The following is an 18,795-nucleotide window of genomic DNA, read 5'->3' on the forward strand; positions in this document are numbered from 1 at the left end:
CCTGAGCCGAAGGCAGACGCTTAAAGACCGAGCCACCCAGGCGCCCCAGTTTTTTGTTTTGTTTTAATTTCAAACCTCATCTGATAGAGGTGGTAGAATTGCTTGGTTTCTTGTTTATAGTGATGCAAATGTTCTATATCAATTCTGGTGAGGAATCTTGATCGTTGTGATGGTTTTATGGGTATATACATTAGTCAGAACCCAATAGGTATGTTAAATATGTACAGGTTAATAGAAAAACCCACACATTTGGCAATGATAAATTTTAATTTGCATTCATGAGACAATTGGATATAATTTAGTGAGTCTTCAGTTTTCCATTTTACTACCTTTATTAAGTTCAAAGCGATATCTGGTTCTTAATTATTATTAGTCCGTAAAATTAGCATACTTGCTTCCTAGTACTGTTTTGTTTTTATTGGTTCTAATGGTGGCAATGACTTTTTAGAGCATTTTCTATGTGCTAGGCACTCTGATAAGTTTAATGTGTTTTTTATTTAGTTTTGACAACCATTGAGCTAAGTATTATCATCTTGTTTTACATATGAGGAAACTAAACTTTGACATCTTACCCAAGGTCATACAGCTAAGTGTTAAAACTAGGATTTGGATCCCCAGTTGTCTTGACTTTAAGTCCTGTGCTTTGAGACCCTGCCTCCCACTATCTTTGTGGGCTGAGTGGGGGGGAGACGGTTCTACAGAACACTGTTTTATTATTGAACGTGTGCATTTTTTGCCAGCTGTTACTACATTTCTGGAGAAGAGGCAGTGTATAAAGTTTCCTTGATCCAATATGGGAAATGCTTTATTTGCATTATGATCTAAGCCAATGGTGCTCAAAGTGTGATTTGTGGACCATTTACAAATTCTTTGTTAAGGAAACTTGAGATAAATACAGGTGAAACTAAGCATTAGACATTTTTTTTAAGATGTATTTATTTGAGAGACCACGAACATGAGTGCACATGGGGGTGAGGGAAGAGGGAAAGAAACTCAAGCAGACTTTGGAGCTCAGAGCCGACACAAGACTCAAACTCAGGACCCTGAGATGATGACCTGAGCCGAAATCAAGAGTGGGACGCTCAACTGACTGAACAACCCAGGTGTCTCTCACGTTTATAGCAATTTGATATCCCTACAACTACATGCATGATTTATATTATATCAGTAAGCAGTGGATTGGGGGAAAACTGGTTCTTCATCACACTAAGAAGTATTGATCTAAGCCACTTGAAAATAAAATATGGGAAAAAAATATGTGAGAGCTGGAATTTGCATTTATAAATTGGTTGAAAAATTCAAAAGTGGTATATCCCTAGACTTCTGATATGTAATGAGTAATTTTATTTTCATTAAAAGTCATTGAGGAAGCATAACCTAATTTCTAGTCCCAGGATTGGACCATCTTTTCACACAAAAGAAAATACCATACATAGCTCTGATGAAACTTCCACAAAATACCCTTTTTAATTTTTCAGCTGTTTGCATAAGATTTTGCTTTTAATATTCTACCTGATTGTTAAACATGTCCAAACTATATGGATTCTTTTTAGTTACATTTAAATATTTAGATGATTTTTAGCTAAGAAAAAAAAAATCAAATTTCTGTTTGTTTTTTTTAAAGATTTTATTTATTTATTTGACAGAGAGAGACACAGCGAGAGAGGGAACACAAGCAGGGGAAGTGGGAGAGGGAGAAGCAGGCTTCCCGCCGAGCAGGGAGCCCGGTGTGGGGCTCGATCCCAGAACTCTGGGATCATGACCTGAGCCGAAGGCAGACGCCCAACGACTTAGCCACCCAGGCGCCCCAAAAAAATCAAATTTCTTAGCTTTTTTAGCTGCAAATACATGAAAGAGTTCTAAACCCCACAAACTTAGCTGGTCATTATTGGTTAGTTTCTTTATACCAAATTTAAAAAGTATGTCTGAAGAATATGTCAGTTGAGGTAAAATTGCCTCAAAATTATATTACTACTCTGATTACAATTAACATACTTTCATTTATAGGAATTACTACTAAATTGATTTTTAGGTTAATTTCCCCATGCACAGATACTATATGTCTTATCTTGAAAATGATGTGTTATATCTTATACTGGCAATATTGCTAAGGAAAAAAAAGTCCTTGTCCGTAAAAATTATATGTGTGCTTCCTCTACCACTATTCTTAGGTTTATTGATTAGAATTTAGTTATTTTATACTACTTTTATATGCTTTCAGATAATCCAGTCAAGTTGACTTTTTTCCCTGAACTTAATTTGGTTTTACAGTTCTTTCTTGTATGATTTCTCAGAAGCAAAACCAGAAATGATTTAGTTTGTGTTCGTTCTAACCTTCATTCTTTATATGTCATTATGTGTTAATATTTAGCTATTTTATCATGTATCAAAGTTTATGGCTTTAATTGTTTAGTATGTCAGTCTCTCTTTTTTGAAGAATTTAAGTGTAGTATATCCATTTAATGAAACCATTAGGAATTATTGCATAAGAAGTAATAGGGAAATGGTGAAAAATATAGAATACCAAGACATATATGCTCTATGATCTTAGCTATTTAAAAAATATGCATTGGGCGCCTGGGTGGCTCAGTCCGTTAAGCGACTGCCTTCGGCTCAGGTCATGATCCTGGAGTCCCAGAATCGAGTCCCACATCGGGCTCCCTGCTCAGCAGGGAGTCTGCTTCTCCCTCTGACCCTTCCCCCTCTCATGTGCTCTCTCTCTCTCTCTCATTCTCGCTCTCTCAAATAAATAAATAAAATCTTTAAAAAAATAAAAAATAAAATAAAAAATATGCATTAACAATTAAGTAGGTAATCATGTTAATCAACATTGTTATTTGGCAAATATATCCACCTGCTTATTTTCAGTTGTTTGCATTTTATTTAATGCATTTTCTAATAATATATATTTCTTTTATTTTTTAAATTTTTTTTTAAATAGGCTCAGCCCCCAGTGTGGGGCTTGAACTAACAACCCTGAGATTAAGAGTCACACGCTCTTTCAACTGAGCCAGCCAGGCACCCCTATTTCTCTTTTATAAAGTAAAAATCAGTAAAGAGAAATATAAAGATGTTTTTGGCCTTCTAGTTTACCTTTCCAATGACCTTTATATTGGCCTATGCTTTTACTTTATTTTTATTGAAATTTGATTGACAATATTATAATAGTTTTAGATGTACAACTGTTGATTCAGCAATTATTACTCAGTGCTTGCCATACAACATTGTTACAGTATTATTGACTATACTTCCTGTGCTGTATTTTTCATCTTTGTGATTTATTTATTTTATAACTCTAAGTTTATGCCTCTTAATCCCTTTTATCTGTTTCACATATATGCTCACCCACCTCCCTTCTGACAATGACCAGTTTGTTCTTTAAGAGCCTGGTTGGTTTGTTTGCCTGTTTGTTCATTTGTTGATTTTTTAGATTCAACATATAAATGGAATTATATGGTATTTGTCTTTCTCTGACTTATTTCAGTTAACATCCAGGCTCATCCATGTTGTCACAAATAGCAAGATCTGATTCTTTTTTATGGCTGAGAAATATTCCTCTGTGTGTGTGTGTGTGTGTGTGTGTGTGTGTGTGTGTGTGTACACCATATCTTCTCTATTCATCTATCCATGGCACTAGTGTTGCTTTCATATCTTGGCTATTATAAATAATGTTGCAATAAACTAGCAGTGTATATATCTTTTCACATTAGTGTTTTCATTTTCTTTGTGTAAATTCCAGTAGTGGAGTTACTGGATCATATGGTATTTATATTTTTAATTTTTTGAGGAGCCTCCATACAGCCATTCCATAATGGCTGTACCAATTTACATTCTCACTAACAGTGCATGAAGGTTCCTGTTCTCCACATTCTCGCTAACACTTGTTATTTCTTGTCTTTTTTTTTTAATTTAGCCATTCTGACAGTAAAGTGATACCTCATTGTGGTTTTGATTTGCATTACCCTGGTGATTTTGATATTGAGCAACTTTTCATTGGTCTGTTGGCCATCTGTATATCTTTTTTTGGTTTCTACTACCTTAGGGCTTTGTTCTTTTTCTAGCTCTTCTAGGTGTAAGGTTAGGTTGTTTATTTGAGTTTTTCTTTTTTGTTTTTTTTATTTTTTGAAAATAATCTCCATACTCAATGTGGGGCTCAAACTCAAAACCCCAGGATCAAGAGTCGTATAGTCCACTGACTGAGCCAGCCAGGCACCCCTCTTGTTTTTTTTGATGTAGGCCTGTGTCACCATAACCTTCCATCTTAGAACTGCTTTCTTTTGCTGCATCCCAAAGATGTTGGACTGTTGTGTTTTCATTTTCATTTATCTCCATGTATTTTTTAATTTTATCTTTGATTTCTTGGTTGACCCAGTCATCGTTTAGTAGCATGTTGCTTAGTATCTATGTATGTGTTCTTTCTAGATTTTTTCTTGTAATTGATTTCTAGTTTCATACCATTGTGGGCAGAAAATATGCTTGTTGTGATTTCGGTCTTAAATTTATTGAGACTTGTTTTGTGGCCTAACATGTGATGTATCCTGGAAAATGTTCCATGTGCACTTGAAAAGAGTATGTATTCTGCTCTTTTTGGATGGAATGTTCTGTATATGTTAGGTCCATCTGGTCTAATGTGTCATTCAAAGCCACTGTTTCTTTGTTGATATTCTGTCTGGATGCTTTGTCCATTGATTTAAGGAAGGTGTTAAAATCCCCTCCTATTATTGTATTACTGTGAATTTCTCCCTTTATGTCTGCTAACATTTGCATTATTTATTAAGAGAGAAAAGGAGGCAAAGAACTTGTTGGAAGAATTAATAGGTAAACTCCCCTAATTTGTGGAAAGAAACAGACATCCAGGAAATGCAGAGAGCCCCTAACAAGATTAACCCAAGGACATCCACAGCAAAACATAATAATTAAAATGGTAGAAAGTAATGATAAAGAGAAAATTTTAAAAGGAGCAAGAAAAAGCAATTACAAACAAGGGAAACCCCATAAGGCTATCAGTTGATTTTTCAGCAGAAGCTTTGAAGGCCATAAGGGAGTGGCATAATATAAAGTGCTGAAAGGAAAAAATGTACAACCAAGAATACTCAGTAAGGCTATCATTCAGAACAGAAGATAGTTTCTCAGACAAAAGTTAAAGGAGTTCATCACCACTAAACCAGTTTTATAAGAAATGTTAAAGGGAATTCTTTAACTGGAAAGAAAAGACCATAACTAGAAGAAAATAAAAATTTCACAGGTAAAAGCAAACATGTAGTAAAGGTAGTAAATTAATCACTTGTAAAGCCAGTATGGAGGTGAAAACACAAAAGTAGTAAAATCAGTTATACCTAGAAAAGCCAGCCAAGGGATACACAAAATAAAAAGGCATAAAATATAACATTATATAGAGAGGGGGGAGTAAAAATTTAGTGCTTTTAGAATTTGTTCAAACTTAAGCAACCATCAACAATATAGACTGCTAAATACGCAAAATGTTCTATATGAACCTAATGTTAACCACAAATCCAAAACCTACAATAGATAAACACACAAAAAAATGATCCTGAGAGTAAGAATTCCTCATAGCAGTGAGATCATATGATACATGTCTTTCTCTGATTGACTTATTTCGCTTAGCATAGAGGGACATAAAATGCACATTACTAAAAAGCTACATACTGTGTATTTCCAACAATACGACATTCTGGAAAAGGCAAAACTTACAGACTACAAAGTCAGTAGTTGACAGGGATGGAGATACAGTTGAATAGGTGCAGCACAGAGAATTTTCAGGGCAGTAAAAAAATATACGATATTACAGCTATGGATATGTCATTATACATCTGTCAAAACCAATAGAATATACAACATTAACAGCGAACTCTAAGGTAAACACTAGACTTTGGGTGACTATGATGTGTCAATGTAGGTTAATTAATCCTTGGTAAAGAATGTGCTGTTTTGGTGAGTGATGTTAATGGTGATAATGGGGAGGTTCTGAATGTGTCAGATTAGTGGGCATACGGGAAATCTCTGTACCTTCCTCTCCATTTTGTAGTAAACCTAAAACTGCACTTTAAAAAAACAAGTCTTAAAAAAAGATAAAGGAATCCAAGCATAGCACTAAAGCAAGCCATCAAACCACAAGGGAAGAGAGCAAGTGAAGAAGAAAGGAACAGGGAAAAACTACAAAAACAACCAAAAAGCAATTAACAAAATGGCAATAAGTACATACCTATCAATAAATTTAAATGTAAATATACTAAATGCTATAATGAAAAGACCTAGGGTGACTGGATTTAAAAAACAAAAAACAAGACCCATCTCTATGCTGCCTAGAAAAGACTCACCTCAAACCTAAAGACACATAAAGACTAAAAGTGAAGGGATGGAAAAACTGCAAATGGGAGGGAAAAAAGCTGGTGTAACAATACTTATATTAGAAGAAATAGATTTTAAAATGAAGATGGTCTTTTGTGTCCAAAGCATATGTTGCTGTGTGTGTTTGTGCTTATGGCTAAATCCAGTTTTTAAAATTTTTAGAATATACAGATTGATAATAAAACAGCTTGCAGAATTTTTAACTCATTCCCAGTCTTAACTGTTATACTTATGATACTGTGTATGCATCCAGATTGAGCTTAACTATTGTAGGTTATGTGCTGTGCCACATACAAATATTTATGATACATAGTTCCTGCTTTCAAAGATGTCTTCCCTAATAGGTGAATTGCATAGCCAGTTCTTTACAAAACATATCAATGTTGAAAGGGAAGGTAGTTAAGATTCATTTTGATTCATTTATCATTTAAGTTCTTATTCATCTTGGATTTCTCACAGTACTTCAAAATACTGCTTTATTTTGTTGCTATGAGAATCCAGAATATGAAGATATAACAATAAAGTACAGTTTTTTCCCGACATAAATTTTGCAATATTTTAATTCCCCAATTGGGAGTGAAAGTATCAGGGTCAGGAATATTCTTTTTAATCAGTATCCAGACATAGTGCTTGGCACATGGTGTACTAAAGTGAATAAGTGAAGTGACTCTGTGTTTAAGGTAGTCTCTCTAGAAATGGGATTTGGGGATTTGTCTGTTTTTATTTTTATGGATAAAAGAATTAAGGTGGAGAATTGGGAAGTTTGTATCATTCTTTTTGTCACAGCCTTAACCAAGAAAATTTTGATTTAATAAATTCATAGATTTTTACCTTTTTTTCAGTGCAAGCATTTATTACTAATATAGATTATATTCTCTAGAGTAGTGACTCTTAACCTTTTAGAGGATTTTGTTAAAAACCATTTTTGAGAATATTATAAAAGTAGTAGACTACCTCCCCAATAAAATGTAAGAGGTAAATTTTGCATGTAATTTGAGGTAATTCAGATTCCCTAAGACCCAATATATAGAAAAAAAAAATATGTAGGGATATACACATATAACTTCACTGAGATATAATTCACCTACCATACAGTTCACTTATTTAAATTGTGTAATTTAGTAGTTTTTAGTACAGAGTTGTGTGACCATCCTTATAATCAATTTTATTTATTGAAGTATAATTATCATACATTGTTAGTTTCAGGTGTATAGTATAATCAGCAATTCTGTATATTACTCCAGTGCTCATCAAGATACACGTAGTCTCAATTCCCTTTATTTATTTCCCACATACACCAACATACCGCCCCTCTTGTAACCACCATTTTGTTCTCTGTATTTAAGAGCTTGGGTTTTTTAAATCTTTTTTTCTTTGTCCATTTGTTTCTTAAATTCCACACATGAGTAAAATCATGGTGTTTGTCTTTCTCTGTCTGATGGACCTCTAGGTCCATCCATGGAGTTGTAATTGGCACTATCTCATTTTTTATGGCTGAATAATAGTCCATTGTGGATACACATAACACATCTTCTTTATTCATTCATCTATCAGTGGACACTCGGGTTGTTTCCATGTCTTGGCTATTATAAATAATGATGCAGTAAACACAAGAGTATATTTCAAATTAGAGTTTTCATTTTCTTTGGGTGAATTCCCACTAGTGGATCATATAGTAATTCTATTTTTAATTTCTTGAGGAACTTCCATATTGTCTTCCACAGTGGCTACACCAATTTGCATTCCCAACAGTAGTGCATAGGGGTTCCTTTTTCTCCACATCCTTGTTAACACTTGTTATTTTTTGTCTCTTTTTTTTTTTTAGCCATTCTGACAGGTTATAAGGTGATACTTCATTGTGGTTTATCTTTCATTTCCCTGATGATTGGTGTTGAACATCTTTTCATGGGTCTCTTGGCCATCAGTATGTCTTCTTTGGAAAATGTCTGTTCAAGTCCTCTGCCCATTTTTTTATCAGATTCTTTTGGTGTTGAGTTATATATGTTTTAAAAATGAGCCCCTAATTGGATATATCATTTACAAATATTTTCTTTTTTTCAGTAGGTTACCTGTTTGTTTTGTTGATAGTTCCTTTCACTGAACAAAAGCTTTTTATTATGGTGTAGTACCAGCAGTTTAATTTTGCTTTTGTTTCCCTTGCCAGAGGAGACATAGGGAGAAAAATGTTACTATGGCCGATGTCAAATTACTGCTTTTGTTTTCTTCTAGAAATTTTATGGTTTCAGGTCTCACATTTAGGTCTTTATTCCCTTTTGAGTTTTCTTTTGGGTATGCTGTAAGAAAGTGGTCCAGTTTGATTCTTTTGCATGTTGCTGTCCAGTTTTTCTAGCACCATTTGTTAAAGAGACTGTCTTTTCTCCATTATATATTCTTGCCTCCTTTGTTGTAGACTAATTGACCATATAAGTATAGGTTTATTTGAGCTCTGTATTCTGTTCTATTGATTTATGTGTCTCTTTTTGTGCCATTACCATACTGTTGTGTCTACTACAGCTTTGTGATATATCTTGAAATCTGGGATTGTGATAACTTCTAGCTTTGTTCTTTTTCAAGATTGCTTTGGCTATTCAAGGTCCTTTGTGGTTCCATATATAAATGTTGGGACTGTTTGTCTAGTTCTGTGACAAATGCCATTGGTATTTTGATAGAAATTTGCATTAAATCTTTAAATCTAGATTGCTTTGTAGAGTATGGATATTTTAATAATATTCTTCCAATCCATGAACATTGAATATTGTTCCACTTATTTGTGTCATCTTCAGTTTCTTTCATCACTTTTATAGTTTTCAGAGTGCAGGTCTTTTACCTCCTTCGTTAAGTTTTTCCTATGTATTTTGTTCTTTTATGGTACTGTATTTTGTTCTTTTATGGTACAATTAGAAATGAGACTGTTTCCTTAATTTCTCTTTCTGCTACCTCATTATTAGTATAGAGGAATACACAGATTTCTGCATATTATGTATTCTGTGACTTTACAGATTTCATATTTCAGTTCTAATAGTTTTTTGGCAGAGTCCTTAGGGTTTTTTATATATAGTATCATGTCATCTGCAAATAGTAAAAGTTTTACTTCTTCCTTACCAATTTGATGCCTTTTCTTTTTCTGATCTGATTGCTGCAGGTAGGATTTCCAGTGCTGTGTTGAATAAAAGTGATAAAAGGTAACATCCTGTCTTGTTCTTGTTCTTCTTAGAGGAAAAGCTTTTACCTTTTCACCACTGAGTATGATGTTAGCTGTGGGTTTTTCACATTGTTGAGGTATATTCTCTCTGAACCTACTTTATTGAGAGTTTTTATCATGAATAGATGTTATCCCTTATCAGATGCTTTTTCTTCATCTATTGTGATGACCATATAGTGTTTATCCTTCCTCTCATTAATGTGATATACACATTGATTGATTTGCAAATATTGAACCACCCTTGCAGCCCTGAAATAAATCCCATTTGATCGTAGTGAATGACATTTTTAATATATTGTTGGATTCAGTTTGTAATATTTTGTTGATAATTTTTGCATCCTTATGTTCATCAGAGATACCTGTAATTCTCTTTCTTGTAGTGTCTTTATCTGGTTTTAGCATCAGCGTAACGTTGGCCTCATAGAATGAATTGGAAGCTTTCCTTCCTCTTCTAATTTTTTGGATAGTTCGAGAAGAATAGGTATTATCTCTTCGTTAAATGTTTGGTAGAATTCACTTGTGAAGCTGTCTGGTCCAGACATTTGTTTGTTGGGAGTTTTTTTATTACTGATTCAGTTTTATTACTAGTAATCAGTCTGTTCAAATTTTCTCTTTCTTCCTGATTCAGTTTTGGGAGGTGATATAATCTAGGTTGTCCAATTTGTGGACATACAATATTTTCATAATATTTTCCTATAACACCTTGTAGTTCTATAGTGTTGGTTGTTATTTCTTTTCTTTAATTTCTGATTTTGAGTCCCCCATTTTTTTTTTTTTATGAGTCTGGCTAAACGTTTGTCAATTGTTGATCTTTTCAAAGAACCAGCTCCTGGTTTCATTTATCTGTTCTGTTGGGTTTTTTTTTGTTTGTTTGTTTTTTATTTTGTTTATTTTTGCTCTGATCTTTATTGTTTCCTTCCTTCTTCTGGTTTTGGATTTTGTTTGTTCTTTTTCTAACTCCTTTTTTTTTTTAAAGATTTATTTATATATTAGAGCACACGAGCAGGGGGAGTGGCAGAGGGAGAGGGAGAGAGAATCTCAGGAGACTTCCCGATGAGCACAGAGCCTGATGCAGGGTTCGATCTCACAACCCTGAGATATGACCTGAGCTGAAACCAAGAGTCAGACACTCAACTAACTGAGCCACCCAGGTGCCCCTTATTTTTCTAACTCCTTTAGGTGTAAGGTTAGGTTGTTTGAGATTTTTCCTCTCCAGGTAGGCCTGTATTTCTATAAACTTCCTTCTTAGAACTACTTTTGTTGCATCCCAAAGATTTTGGACCATTGTGTTTTCATTTTCATTTGTCTCCATGTATTTTTTATTTCCTCTTTGATTTCTTGGTTGTCCCATTCATTGTTCACTAGCATGTTATTTAACCTCCATGTTTGTACTCTTTCCAGATTTTTTTCCCTGCAGTTGATTTCTAGTTTCATAGTATTGTGGTAAAAAATGGTGCATGGCATGACTTCATTCTTTTTGAATTTTTGAGACTTGTTTTGTGCCTAATATGTGGTCTCTTCTGGAGAATGTTCCCCTGTGCACATGAAACAAATGTGTATTCTGGTGTTTTAGGATGGAATGTTTTGAATATATCCATTAGATCCATCTTGTCCAGTGTGTCCTTCAAAACCACTGTTTCCTTGTTGATTTCCTTTTGGATGATCTATCCATTGATGTAAATGAGATATTAAAGTCCCCTACTGTTACTCTATTACTATCAATTACTTTCTTTATGTTTGTTATTACCTGCTTTATGTATTTGGGTGCTCCTGTGTCGGATGCATAAATATTTACAATTGTTATATCTTCCTGTTGGATAAGTCCAGATAAGTCCTTTTTTTTTTTTTTTAAGATTTTATTTACTTATTTGACAGGGCGGGGAGGGGGGCACGCACAAGTAGGCACAGTGGCAGACAGAGGGAGAGGAAGAAGCAGGCTGCCCGCTGAGCAGAGAGCCCGAATGAGGGGCTCCATCCCAGGACCCTGGGATCATGACCTGAGCAAAAGGCCGACACTTAACCAATTGAGACACCCAGGCGCCCCTGGATTATTCCTTTTATGATTATATAGTGTTTTCCTTTGTCTCTTGTTACAGTCTTTGTTTAAAGTCTTTTTTGCCCAATCTGAATATTTTTACCCACTTTCTTTTCATTTCATTCGCATGATAATGCTTTTCTCTCCTGTCACTTTCAATCTGCGTGTGTCTTTAGGTCTGAAATGAGTCTCTTGTAGGCAGTATATAGATGGGTGTTGCTTTTTTACCCCTTCTGTCACCCTATTCCTTTATTGGAGTGTTTAGCCTATTTACATTCAAAGTAATTATTGATAGGTATGTATTTATTGCTGTTTTGTTACTTGTTTTATGGTCTTTTTGTAGTTCTCTGTTCCTTTCTTCTCTTGCTCTTTTTTCTCATGGTTTGTTGGCTTCCTGTAGTGATATGCTTGGATTTCTTTCTTTTTTTTTTTTTTTTTTTTGTTGTTAAAATTTTGTGGTTTTATTATATCATGAGGCATTGAAACATCCGAACAAATCAGTATCTGGGCGGTGAGGCAGCTGCTTTCTCCTTCACTTCTTTGGGTTACTAGAGCAACTTGTCAGTAGATTAAAAAAAAAAAAAAAAAAAAGACAACCTTTTGCATTACTTAAGTCTTTCCAAGGCATGCGCTGGTACAACACAAACTTCTCCTGTCAGATGCAACTAGTCTAGCATCCAAACATCATGCACAATACCTCGGTAGCAGCGCACTGCGCCCGCTCCCGCCGCGGCCCTGCTCGTTTGTGTATGATATTTGGGGCATCTGGAGGAGTGTGAATAGTATCAGGAAGAGGAGGGAGGAGGAAACAGCATGAGTGCCTGGCTGGGAGGAGGTCAGCCAAAGTTGTGCAGGGCAAGCCTGAACATGTCATTGGTGCAAACCCAAGCATCGTTGATGTTCTTTAATAGGACCATCTGGTGGAACCCAATGATGGGGTCTTCATCAGCCTTGAGCTGGCCCACAACCATGCTGATGATGCAGCTATCTGGCGTGGGCTGATGGTCCTGTGCCGTGATGCTGTGCTGGATTTTCTGGAACGGAAGGCTAGACAACTTCTCCACAATGGCAGCTTTCCCCTGGAACTGCTGTCCTTCCCACGTAAGGCATGATGCGTCAATATAAATTGCGCCTAGTTGGGTTCTGTCGTTATCAAATAACTGGTAGTAATGTTGAATGAAGCTGGATCCAATCTGCTCCCAAATTGGCTTGTCTCCCATTCTGGAGCGTCACCCGGCCTCGTTGAGACCCGAGGGGCTGGCACAATGGCGGCAGCGGCGGCGGCGGCCTCTTTCTATTTATATTTTGCATATCTATTACCAATTCTTGATTTGTGGTTGCCATTAGGTTTGTATATAATATCTTATGAATATAGCAGTCTAAAGCTGATGATCGCTTAAGTTTGAACACATTCCTTACTCCTCTCACTCTTATGTTTAGGTATATGGTGTCATCCTTTTATTTTGTGAATCCCTTGACTGATTCTTATTGATATACTTATTTTTACGGCTTTTGTATTTCCTACTCATTCCTGTTTATGGTCTTTTCTTTCTGCTCAGAGTCCCCTTTAATATTTCTTGTAGGGCTGGTTTAGTGGTTATGAATTCCTTTAACTTTCGTTTGGGAAACTCTTCATTTCTCCTTCTATTCTAAATGATGGCCTTGCTGGATAGTCTATTCCTGGCTGCAGTTTTTTTCTTTCAGCACTTTGAATATATCATGCTCATCACCTTCTGGCCTGCAAAATTTGTTCTAAAAAAATCAGCTGATAGCTTTATGGGGTTTCCCTTGTATGTAACTGTTTTCATTTCTCTTGCTGCTTTTAAAATTCCCTCTTTAAGTCACTACTTTTTGTCACTTTAATTTCTATGTGTCTTGGTGTGCACCTCCTTGGGTGGATTTTGTTGGGGATTCTCTGTGCCTCCTGGATCTCAATTTCTGTTTCCTTTCCCCAGATTCAGGAAGTTTTCAGCTCATATTTCTTCAAATACATTTTCTGCTTCCCTTTTCTCTCTCTTCTCTTCTCCTTCTGGGATCCTTATAATGTAAATGTTATTACGCTTCATGGTGTCACTGAGTTACTTAAGTCTTTTTCCACTTTTTATTATTTCTCTTTCTCTTGCTCAGCTTGAGTGCTTTCCATTACTCTGTTATCTAGGTCACTGATCCGTTCTTCTGCTTCCTTTAGTCTACTATATATTCCATCCAGTGTATTTTTTTTTTCAGTTATTGAGTTCTTCATCTCTAATTGGTTCTTTATGGTTTTTGTCTCTTTGTTAAGGGTCTCATGAGGTCTTCCACTCTTTTCTTAATAGTCTAATGAGTATCTCTATGACCATTACTTTAAATTCTTTATCAGGCATGTTACTTACCTCTGTTTGGTTTAGCTCTCACTGTGATTTTGTCCTGTTCTTTCATTTGGGATATATTCCTCTGTCTCATTTTGTCTAATTCTGTGTCTAATTTATGTAGTAGGAAAGTTAGCTACGTCTTCTGCTCTTGAAAGTAGTGGCCTATGAAGAGGGCCTGTAATGCCCGGTAGTGTGTTGTTCTCTGTTGACCGGAACATGGTGCTTCAGGGGTGTCTCCTGTGTGTGTTGCATGTGCCCTGCTGTTGTGACTGAGCTGCTTTTGCCTTCTGTCCATTCATCTGCTGTGGCTCTCTGCCTGTTGTGGGCAGGATTTGATCCTTTTTTTTGTTAGTGAGCCCATCTGGGGCCACCTTGGGCTTAACTTGAGTCAGAACAAATGTTTGCCAGAGATATGGTAGCACAGAGCTGTAGGATAACATGAGGGCAGGGTGTATGGTGTCAGCAAGGTTGGCAGCAACAGAAGGAGACCTGCAGCTGTTGGGAACAGAGGCACATGGGTTGGAGGGGACTGGCCCACAGAAGCGTGTGGGGGTGGATCAGGTGGTATTAGCAAGGTTTGCCCGGTCTGCTGTGGGAGAAGATCTGGAGTGGGGTTCTGGCTGGTTGGGGTGTGTCTGCAGGAGAACAGGTGGGCAGGAGGCACTATTAGTAAGTTAGGTAGTAAGTGTTGGTACCCCACTGGTTCTTGCAGGTGTCTTTGTGTTTATGCTGGCGGGTGGGGGAGAGCAATGGTGCCTGCCAGCTCATTTGTTCCTGGAGAAGTCTCCCAAAGATCCCTGCTCCTCCAGCACTTGCTTTGAGGTTAGTAAGCAAATCTCCCTCCCAGATACCCAGGCTTTTTTCAAACTGCTGCTTCTATGCTGTATCTCATTGGGGCTGTTTGTTGTGCTGTCTCTTTAAGGCTGGGTGCTCAGTTTCCTCTCCCTCGCTGTTCTCTCACAAGCCCCCTGATTTTTAAAGGACCAGGTTTTAAGCCCCGCTGATGGTAAGAACTCACAAAATTTGACCCCTCTGGTTTTCAAAGGCAAATACGGTGATTCATCTACCCTGTGCAGGCTCCCTGGTGTGAGTCTGTTTCTCTCCTCTTTCAGGCCTGGGGTGTTCCTCCCAAGGAGAGTCCCATGGATCCATTTAGCTCTCAACCTATCACCACCCTTCCTACCTTCTTTGATATGGCCTCTTCTCTACATTTAGCTGTGGAAAGTTTGTTCTGACAGTCTTCAGGTCATTTTTTTTGAGTTATTTGCATTGATACGGCTATTATCTAGTATCTGTGGAACAAGGTGAGCTTAGAGGCCTCTCACTCTGCCGTCTTCCCTAGAAGTCTCCTCTTTTCACTTTCTTGGTGATATCTTTTGAAGCAGAAAGGTTTTTCATTTTGATGAAGTCCAATTTATTTTTTGTTGTTACCTGTGATGTGTTCTTTAGTGTTATTTCTAAGAAGACTGCCTAGCCCTAGGCCACAAAAACTCCTGTATTTATTCTAAGATTTTTATAGCTGTTACATTTGGATCTATCATCCATTTTGAGAAATGCAGATATGAGGAAGGAGTCAACATCTTTATTTTACATGTGGTTTTTCTTTTTTTTTAAAAGATTTTATTTATTTATTTGACAGATAGCAAGAGAAGGAACACAAGTAGTGGGAGTGGGAGAGGGAGAAGCAAGCTTCCTGCTGAGCAGGGAGCCCAATGTGAGGCTCAGCACCTCACATTGAGGCTCACCTCAAGGTGAGCCACCCAGCACCCCTACATGTAGTTTTCCAGTTACCCTAAAACCATTTGTTGAAGAGACTATTTTTACCTTTCATTTAATCATGTTGGCAACTTCTGAGTCCCATTCTTAGACCCTCCTCCACATCCATCAATCTAGCTCTAAAGAAAGGTACAGAGTTACTTGAAAGTCCTATAGGATACCAAAAAAGTGGAGGAGAAACCACATTGGGTTTTAAGTTGAGCGTAAGTTAAATCCTTATTACTACTCTATTAGTTATCTAGTGCTGTATAAGAAATTTACCCCTGGGCGCCTGGGTGGCTCAGTCGTTAAGCGTCTGCCTTCGGCTCAGGTCATGATCCCAGGGTCCTGGGATCGAATCCCACATCGGGCTCCCTGCTCAGTGGGAAGCCTGCTTCTCCCTCTCCCCCTGCTTGTGTTCCTGCTCTCACTGTCTCTCTCTGTCAAATAAATAAATCTTAAAAAATGAATTACCCCCAAAGTCAGGGGCCTAAATCAGCGTGATTTATGTAGGTCATGAATTTGAGAGACTTAGTTATGTAGTTTGGCTCAGAATCTCTCATGAAGTCACAGTCAGTATGTTGGTACTGCCATCAAATCAAGACTTGCTTGGAAATGGAAGACCTGCTTCTAAAATGGCTCACTCATATGGCTGTTGGCAGAAAGCAGCAGTCCTTACCTTGGGAACCTCTCTATAGGGCTCCCTTAAGTTCCTTTAAGTGTTCTCATCATGTGGCAACTGGCTTTCTCCAGAGCTAATGATCTTAGAGAGGGTAAGGGAGGAAGCTGAAGCGCTTTTATGACCCAGTCCTAGCCATTATGCGTTGTCACTTCTGCCTTGCTATTTTTGTCAGAACTGAGTCACCAGATCCACCCCAAGGGGCTGCAGGATTTGGAAACACTTTTTTTTTTTTTATTATATAGATTTTTATTTATTTGAGAGAGAGAATGAGAAAGAGCATGAGAGGGGGTAGGGTCAGAGGGAGAAGCAGACTCCCCGCTGAGCAGGGAGCCCAATGCGGGACTTGATCGAGCCGAAGGCAGTCGCTTAACCAACCGAGCCACCCAGGCACCCCTGGAACCACTTTTTAAAATTAATATCGAAGAATGTGTGAACGTTTTAAACTACCATATGTATTTGTCTTTTTTATTAAAAGTAAGGTCTAATTCTGAAAAGCTAACGTTCCTTTATCCTATATGCTCATTTGTTGCCTAATGAGATGATTTCCAAGTAATTAATATTTTTTTTGCATGTCGTTGATGTTTCCAATCCAACCACTCTTAGTATATCTTAGTATCAAAACAAAGCAGAGAAGTATGTCTATCACAAATGTCATATCAGAAAATATAAGAAAAATAACATGATTTCTAAACTGAAATAAGTACCAAAATATTTCCCATTTTCTATCCCTTCGTTCTCACTAGCCATTTTCCAGTCCCTGGAAAGGAGCATATGAGTAGTTACCTTTGAAGCTGTCTTTGAGTACTTCATGACTCTATATACTAGCTGACCAGTTTTGACCACTTTTAACTCAAGAAACATTTTGAAGTTAGCCAATAGTTTTGTAGCAAGAGCATATGAGCCTGTTTCAGTACTTTACTTTGTAACTTTGGTTCCTTCTGCAAACTTTTTTATAGGTAATGATTTTACATGACTTTGGAACTGGTCTCTAGTGGGACGCTGTGGGAGGATGAACACAGAAGAGCTAGAATTACTGAGTGACTCCAAATACAGAAACTATGTAGCTGCAATAGACAAAGCACTAAAGAATTTTGAATATTCCAGTGAATGGGCAGATTTGATATCAGCACTTGGAAAACTTAATAAGGTATGTCCATTTTACTCATTTCATAAAAAGTAAAAATCAGAAATCTGAATTTGTACTTACTGGATTTCTCTAAAGGTTGAAGTAAAGAATTGTAAAAACATAACAAAAGCTCAGAATTACTTTTGGTACTGCAATTTTCTTCATGAGTTGCCTACCTATATAGCCAGGCATATTTTTGTGGCCAAAACAACAACAGTACTTGAAAAATATAGTTATTCCATCATTGCTATTAAAAACACAAGACTAGAAAGCAAATATGCTAACTCCGAGGGCTAACAAATTTCTGTAATTGATCATCAGATACAGTTCTGCAGTTCCTGACAGCAAAATTTTAAAACTGCGTATAGAATGTAGTAACTTCTCTGTCCTTTGCAAATGTCATACATATAGCAGTAAGGAAAATTTTATACCAAGGAAATCCTTAGATATATTCAGTACTTTTTACAAAAGTGTCAAGTAGTCACTTAGGCCTTGGCGGTTCCACCTTGAGTATTTCCCCTTAACATATCTGGTTTTAATCCCCTGTTATAGTGGCATTATGAATCAACTCATAGTTTTAAATTCTAATGCTGTTTTTTGTTTTTTTCTTAGATCAAACTTTTCTCACCTCACACCTATAGTTTTGGAGGGTTTTTGTTTTTTTGGTTTTTTGTTTTGTTTTTTTAACAGTTCTTGAATTGGGATGCTTTTAAATATTAAATGGAGTGGAGAAGAAGATAGGAAATGAGAGCTCTTCTGGTAGCTTTTAACATCAAACAGCTGAGCATACAATTATTAGTAAAGAAATTGTCTTAAAATGCATTCCAAGGACACTACTGTTCAACCTCATACATACTATGGGTAATTACTTTGGTATCTTCAAAAAAAAAATAAAAACTTTCATTTTTAATGTGCCAAGGACTTAAAATTAGATGCACAAACTTCTGTTTGACATGTTAACTTCTAACATTTATCATTTGCAGTTTGATAAATTCTCAGATTTTTTACAATAGCCTCAAGAAATTGCATTCAAAAGTATGAATATGCTTAAAAGTAGTTAGGTTCTTTTTTGTTCTGAAGAGTCTCTTTCTGAAAACTTACTAGGAACTATGTTTAAAAGTAATTTATTAAATTGTGGAAATTAATGTACATAACTGAGTACATAATCAATATTTATGAAAACATTTTACTGTGTCCAGATAATACAAAGTAGGATATGCAAGTCATTGAAAAAACTTACTTTAAGTTGAGAAACAGGCAAGGATTGTATGTTCT

The 18,795-nt window shown here is 36.5% G+C and overlaps 1 protein-coding gene and 1 pseudogene across 9 annotated transcripts in view; one reads left to right on the top strand and one right to left on the bottom strand.

Moving 5' to 3' along the window:
• DOP1A (DOP1 leucine zipper like protein A) overlaps positions 1-18,795 on the top strand; it is a 108,269-nt gene that overhangs the window by 20,673 nt on the left and 68,801 nt on the right. For 6 of the 9 annotated variants that reach the window (XM_073893559.1, XM_073893561.1, XM_025861860.2 and 3 more), the window contains exon 2: positions 17,351-17,541. In XM_073893559.1, the coding sequence (XP_073749660.1) occupies positions 17,404-17,541 (138 nt within the window). In that variant the 5' untranslated portion in view covers positions 17,351-17,403. Of the gene's footprint in view, positions 1-541; positions 578-647; positions 1,104-14,669; positions 14,780-17,350; positions 17,542-18,795 lie in introns of those variants that run through there. The other 3 variants (XM_073893555.1, XM_073893558.1, XM_073893556.1) reach the window with 3 other exon arrangements.
• On the bottom strand, positions 12,078-12,888 carry LOC112815801 (nuclear transport factor 2 pseudogene; annotated as a pseudogene).

Source organism: Callorhinus ursinus, unplaced genomic scaffold (genome assembly GCF_003265705.2).
Source record: "Callorhinus ursinus isolate GAN/ISIS: 27379988/994484 unplaced genomic scaffold, GSC_fseal_2.0 scaffold6, whole genome shotgun sequence".
Lineage (NCBI taxonomy): Eukaryota > Metazoa > Chordata > Mammalia > Carnivora > Otariidae > Callorhinus > Callorhinus ursinus.